This window comes from Meleagris gallopavo, chromosome 2 (genome assembly GCF_000146605.3).
Source record: "Meleagris gallopavo isolate NT-WF06-2002-E0010 breed Aviagen turkey brand Nicholas breeding stock chromosome 2, Turkey_5.1, whole genome shotgun sequence".
Taxonomy (NCBI): Eukaryota; Metazoa; Chordata; class Aves; order Galliformes; family Phasianidae; genus Meleagris; species Meleagris gallopavo.
Genome location: NC_015012.2, coordinates 83754162 through 83761186, shown reverse-complemented (window position 1 = coordinate 83761186; position 7025 = coordinate 83754162). Strand labels below are relative to the sequence as shown.

Here is a 7025-nt window from a genome sequence, read left to right as displayed (position 1 = left end):
TGGTGAGGCACTGGAACAGGTTGCCCAAGGAGGCTGTGGATGCCCCATCCCTGCAGGCATCCAAGGCCAGGCTGGATGTGGCTCTGGGCAGCCTGGGCTGCTGGTTGGTGACCTGCACACAGCAGGGGGTTGGGACTGGATGAGCGTCATGGGCCTTTAGAGCCCAGCCGTTCTATGATTTTATGATTATGATTCTATGAATATCTCCTTGGCCAGTTTAGATCAGCTGTCCAGGTTTTGTTCTCTCCCAGCTATTTGTGTTCCCCAGCTTCCTTGCTGCCAGAGCAGTAAGAGAAGCTGAAAAACTGGAATGTCCTCTGCTTTGTACAGCACTGCTCAGCAGCAACTAGAAACATCAGTGTATTATCAACATTGTTTCTCTCCTGAAGCTAAAACACAGCATCACACCAGTCACTATGAAGAAAATCAACTCTTTACCGGCTGAAAACAGGATAGTCTCCCGCAGTATTCTGCTGGATAAGCTGGCAGCTTGCGGCTTGGGCAGATACACTCTTTGCAGGATAAAGAACTGGCTGGATTGCTGGGCCCAAAGAGTAGTGGCAAATGGAGTTAAATCCAGCTGGCAACTGGTAACAAGTATTGGGGCCCAATACTGATGGGGGTTTAATATGTTTATTGATGATCTGGATGAAAGGATTGAATGCACCCTCAGTAAGTCTGCAGATGACACCAAGTTCAGAGGAACTGTCAATTTGCCTGAGGTTAGGAAAACCCTACAAAGGGACGCGGGTAGGCTGGATCAGTGGACCGAGGCCAGTGGGGTGAAGTTCAGCAAGACAAAGTGTTAGGTCCTTCTCTTTAGTCACAACAACCCCATGCATTGCTGCAAGCTTGGTGCAGAGGAAAGTGACTTGGGGGTGCTGGGGGTGCTGGTTGACAGCCAGCTGAACAAAAGCTAACAGTGTGCCCAGGTGGCCAAGAAGGCCAATGGCGTCCTGGCTTATATCAGAAATAATGCAATCAGCAGGAGGAGGGAGGTGATCATTCCTCTGTTCTAGGCACTGGTGAGGCCGTACCTTGATACTGTGTTTACACACAATCACAGAATTGCAGGGGTTGGAAGGCACCTGAAGAGATCACAATCCAACCCCCCTGCTAAAGCAGGTACATCTCACAGGTAGGTATCCAGACAAGTCTTGAATATCTGCATAGACAGAGACTCCACAGGGCCCTGGACAAGCTGTTCTAGTTCTCCATCACCCTTATCTTAAAAAAGTTCTGCGTGTCAGTACCAAACTTCTTATGTTCAAGTTTTAGGCCATTACTCCTTGTCCTATTGCTACACACCATTGAGAAGAGCCTAGCCTCATAAATTTGCCTCCCTCCTTCCTTCACATATTTATACACATTAATCAGATTCATTCTCAGATTTCTTTTCCCCAGGCTGAACAGACCCAGATTACTCAGCCTTTCCTCATTGGGGAGATGCTCCAGGCCCTTTATCATCTTTGCGGCCCTCTGCTGGACTCCTTCTGAGAGATTTCTGTCTTTTTTGAACTGGGGAGAACAGAACTGGACACAGTAGTCTAAAAGTGGCCTCACCAGGGCAGAGTAGAGGAGAGGGATCACCCTTCTCACCTTGCTGGCCATTCTCTTTTTAATGCACCCCAGGATCCCATTGGCCTTCTTGGCCACAAGGGCACACTGCTGGCTCATGGCCAATGTGTTGTCCACCAGGACCCCCAGGTCCTTCCCCGCAGAGCTCTTCTCCAGCTGATCATCCCCTAACCTGTTCTGATGCATGCAATTATTCGTCCCCAAGTGTCAGATTCTACACTTGCTTTTGTTAAACCTCATCAGGTTCCTCCCTACCCAACTCTCCAGCCTGTCCAGGTCTTACTGAATGGTAGCACAGCCTTGAGGTATGACAGCCAATCCTCCCAGTGATGTATAATCAGCAACTTGCTGAGGGTGCATTCAATCCCTTCGTCCAGGTTGATAATGAAGATGTTGAATTAGACTGGAATCAGCACTGACCCCTGGGGAACAGTGCTAGTTACAGGCCTACAACCAGACTCTGCACTGCTGATGACAACCTCCTGAGCTCTGCCAGTCAGCCAGTTTTCGATCCACCTCACCATCTGCTCATCTATCCCACATATTTTAAGTTTTGTAACAAGGATGTTGTGGGAGGTGCTGTTAGATGCCTTGCTGAAGTCAAAGTACACAACATCCACTGCTCTCTCCCCACCTGCCTAGCCAGTAATGAGATCATAGAAGGCTATTAGGTTGGTCAGGAATGACTTTTCCTTGGTAAACCAACCCATATTGACTACTCCTGATAACCTTTGTCTCTTCCAATTGCTTGGAGGTGGCATCCAGAACAGATTATTCCGTTACCTTTCCAGGGACAGAGGTGAGGCTGACTGGCCTGTAGTTTCCTGGATCCTTCTTGCCCTCTTTGAAGGCTGGAGTGATGTTGGCTATCCTCCAGTCTTTAGGCACCTCTCCCATTTGCCAAGATCTTTCAAAGATGATAGAGAGTGGTTTAACAATCCTGTTTAGGTTCGAGCCCCTCACTGCAAGAAAGACACTGAGGCCTTGGAGCACATTCAGAGAAGGGCAGCAAAGCTGATGAAGGGTCTGGAATACAGGTCTTACGGGGAGTGGTTGAGGTCAGGGGAGACCTCATCACTCTCACTAACTCTTGAAAGGAGGTTGGAGTGAGGTAGGAGTAGGCCTCTGCTGCCAGGTAATAGCAATAGGATGAGAGCTGATGGCCTCAGGATGTGCCAGAGGAGGTTCTGGTTGGATGTTTGGAAAAATTTATTCTCTGAAGGAGTAGTTAGGCATTGGAACAGGCTGCCCGGGGAAGAGGTGGAGTCACCATCCCTGAAAGTATTCAAGAACCATGGAGATGTGGCACTTGGGGACATGGTTAGTGGGCATGGTGGAGATAGGTTGGGGTTGGACTTGAGGGTCTCAGAGGTCTCTTCCAGCATTCGTGACTCTATGATTCTATGTTATATACATGGCCAGCAACACAGATCAAAAGAGGCAGTTACACAGAGCTCTCTTATGAACACAAAGATCACGAATGTTCTCATTGCAATCCCTCTCTACCTGAGCAGAATGGAAGTCAGCTAATTTTCAGTGAATTTTCAGATATGTCCTACTGACAGCTGGGCTTGGACACTGTCTTCCTGCTATCTGTCTCTTGATCCAAGTCTTCCTGTTTGCTAATATTTGCCTAGCCATTCAAGCCCCCAAGGCTGCAGCCTCACTCCAAATGATGATACAGGTAGCCTCACACACACACAAGTGTACATAACCACACAGAGGCACAGACATACACAAGCACCAATGCACACACATGCATACACATGTACACTGCTGGCTGAAACTCTCCTGGTTACCCAGTTGCTACCTTGCTGTGGTCTGACCCTGTCAACAGCTTATGGGCTGGTTCAGCCTGGTTCTGTGACTGCTGGGGTGGGGGTCCCATGGACCCATGCCCTGGGAAAGGGAAATGGGAAAAAGGGGAAAAGGGCAGGGAGATGGGCCAAAAAAAAACTGCGGCAACAATCTGAGGAGAAACAAACTAATTTACTAAATAAGATATTGGAATGCAAGATAACGCACTGTAATACAATATAAAACAATATGATGCAATATAATTAGAATTGAAGCTAATAAAACAATTAAATAAGAGTGTCTGAAAGCCAAATGCCTTACTCTGCTGCTGAGTCGAGATGATCTAGGGAGCTCATACGCTGCCAAGAACAAAAAAGGGAAGATTGAGTGACCTACAAATGGGTTTTACCTTTTGCTCTGAGCAGAAATGTTAACAGCAAACAGTCCTCTGTCCTCTTGGGGATGTAGTTCTTCTCTACCTGGAACTGGAGCATCAACTCTTTAACTCTCAACACACTACATGATGTTATGAAACGGAATACCGATAACCAAAAATCATAAAACCATGGCATTCCACCCCTTATTCCACATCACTATATCACGCTTAATATATACATTAAACATTAGACACGTGCACACATATATATTTATACACACACACATATACATATTTATGTATTATCTATATTATATATATATTTGTATATTTATATATACACATACACATGTGTACATATGTATTCATGTACATGTGTATACATTCAGTACAAGAAAGACAGGGAGCTGTTGGAGAGGGTCCAGAGGAGAGCCATGAAGATCAGGGGACTGCAGCACCTCCCCTATAAAGACAGGCTTGTTCAGCCTGGAGAAGAGAAGCTGCGGGGTGACCTCAGTGCAGCCTGAAGTACCTAAAGGGAGCCTACAGACAGGAGGGGAGTCAGCTCTTGGAAAGGGGAGATAACAGCAGCACGAGGGGAATGGTTGGAAGTTGAGGGAGGGGAGATTTCGGTTGGATGCCAGAGGAAAATTCTTTACAGAGAGAGTGGTGAGGTGCTGGAACAGCTGCCCAGAGAGGCTGTGGATGCCCCGTCCATCCCTGGAGGTGTTCAAGGCCAGGTTGGATGGGGCCCTGGGCAGCCTGGGCTGCTATATAAATGGGGAGGTTGGAGATTCACGATCCTTGAGGTCCCTTCCAACCCTGTGATTCTGTGAACTCTTTCAGTGCTTAGAGATGAATCCCATCAGGCCCCCTAGACTTCAGAACATTTAACTTTTGCAACTGATCTTTTATAATTTCAGTGACTTCAAGTGGAAAGTCATTGCTCCCCCAGTCATGGTCCTCCAACTCAATAATTAGCATTGGAACTGATAACCAATGTCATTAAGTGCTCACATCCAGAATGATAGTGTACGGTTGTACTTACCCCAGATGGATGCAGTGGAACAGAAACAATATTGAAATGTTATTTACAACTGTAAATTACTTTGGAGGCCAAAGTTATAACTGTTCTCAGAAAATGTTAGGCAATTTAATGAAGACTGAGCATTAGTAGCTGTTAAAGTTTATAGTTTGGACAAAACCTCTGACTCAAAAGTTTGAATTCTAACTGATGAAAGATAAGACAATATGCTAGGATATGCATGTATATATAGGGAACCAGTTCTTAAACTCTTCTCCCAGCATCTGCAACAGTCCTTTGCAGAAAATATATCCTGGTCTGGATGGGTATTTGCTCTGATTCATTACAGCAGTTCTTATGATATTCTATTATCCTCTCTGTAGTGTTGACCCCAATGATCAGAAGAAGACGGCTTGTTATGACATAGATGTAGAAGTTGAAGACCCATTAAAGGGACAGATGAGTAGTTTTCTTCTCTCAACAGCTAACCAACAGGAGATTACAGCATTGGACAACAAGGTACTGGTCCAGGAGTAAAGTATCACATGGCATATAAATATATATATATTGTATATCTTCCATGTGGCTTTGGTGCCATGCATCAAAGAGAATAATACGAGAAAGGGGTTTCTCATTTGGATTTGCTTTCAAGGGTTGAATAAGTCACATGCAATGGAAATACAGTGAAGTGAGCAGAATTTGATGTTAGGATTTGATTCAGGGCCTGATATCATTGTCAGGGTAATAGAAGCAGAGTTTCACAGACAGTATAATGAATCCCCTGGCAGGTGGCATAAAGTGTGGGCCACTCTACATGCTGTAGGATTTCAGAACCCTCTCAACTATTTAGTAGATCTGTTGTGTTCTGTGGGAAACTAACATGGCTTGTTTACAACTAAAAACACTTCAGAGCACATGAGGTGATCGATTATGGTCTTCCAAGGTGTGTGTTAAGGGAATTAGGCTGGATCTGAAAGCCTGAGAGGCTACCACAAATCCTTTACTGCAAATCCAACCAGCAGCAGGTCTGAGCATGTATTCCCAGTAAGTGCACACAGATGCATGTGCGTCCATATACATGACAAATACACATATTTGCAGAGAGAAAATTAGAAAGAAAAAAACTCAGCCATCATTGTTAAAGATAATAAAAAGTGTTTTTACAAATATATTGGCAGCAAGAGGAGGACCAAGGAGAATCTCTATCCTTTATTGGATGTGGCAGGGAATATTATCACTGAGGATGATGAAATGGCTGAGGTTCTCAGTGTCTTCTTTACTTATGTTTTTAATATCAGACCAGTTGTCCTCAGGATACTCAGCCTGCTGAGCTGTAATACAGGGATAAAGAGCAGAATAAACCCCCTGCAATTCAGGTTGGGGCTGGGTGGGACCCACCCAAGGGTGCTGAAGGAGCTGGCAGAGACGATTGCCAAGCTGCTTTCTGTCATTTATCAGCGGTCCTGGTCAACCAGGTACGTCTTGCTAATGTGATGCCCAATTACAAGAAGGGTCGTAAGGATCTGGGGAACTACAGGCCTGTCATCCTGATCTCAATGCCAGGTAAGGTTATGGAGCAGATCATCTTGAGAGAGTTGGCACGGCATGTGTGGGACAGCCAGGGGATCAGGCCTAGCCAGCATGGGTTCTTGAAAGGCAGGTCCTGCTTGACCAACCTCATCTCCTTCTGTGACCAGGTGACCCCCCGATGGATTAGGAAAAGGCTTTTGATGTAGTCTGACCTAGAGTTTAGTAAAGCCTTTGACTCTGTCTCTGTTGTGGTTTAACCTGGCAAACAGATAAATGTCACAGCCTTTTTCTCACACTTCCTCCCCTCTCAGTCAGATAGGGAGAGAAAATTGGAAAAAAAAAAAAAAGTAGAACTCATAGGTTGAGATACTAGGGCAGAAAGGGAAGAGAGAAATAACAGTAATGATAATTGAATAATTTCATATATACATACACAAAACAAGTGATGTACAAACCAGTAACCCACCACCTGCTGATTCATGCCTAGTGGCCTCCCATGGCCAACTCTCCTCAGCTTTATATTTTCTTGCGAGATTGTATGGTATTTTTAAATTGAGGCAGGGGAGGTTTAGCTTGGATATCAGGAGGAAGTTTTTCAGCCAGAGGGTGGTGAGGCACTGGAACAGGTTGCCCAAGGAGGCTGTGGATGCCCCATCCCTGCAGGCATCCAAGGCCAGGCTGGATGTGGCTCTGGGCAGCCTGGGCTGCTGGTTGGTGACC

General features: G+C 45.7%; 1 protein-coding gene across 5 annotated transcripts in view; it reads left to right on the top strand.

The window, feature by feature from the left end:
* The window catches only part of LOC100543126 (SWI/SNF-related matrix-associated actin-dependent regulator of chromatin subfamily D member 3), an 87556-nt gene that overhangs the window by 67846 nt on the left and 12685 nt on the right, over window positions 1–7025 (top strand). For all 5 annotated transcript variants that reach the window (XM_010707773.3, XM_019613191.2, XM_010707772.3 and 2 more), the window contains one exon: window positions 5159–5294. In XM_010707773.3, coding sequence (XP_010706075.1) covers window positions 5159–5294 — 136 coding nt within the window. The remainder of the gene's footprint in view (window positions 1–5158; window positions 5295–7025) is intronic.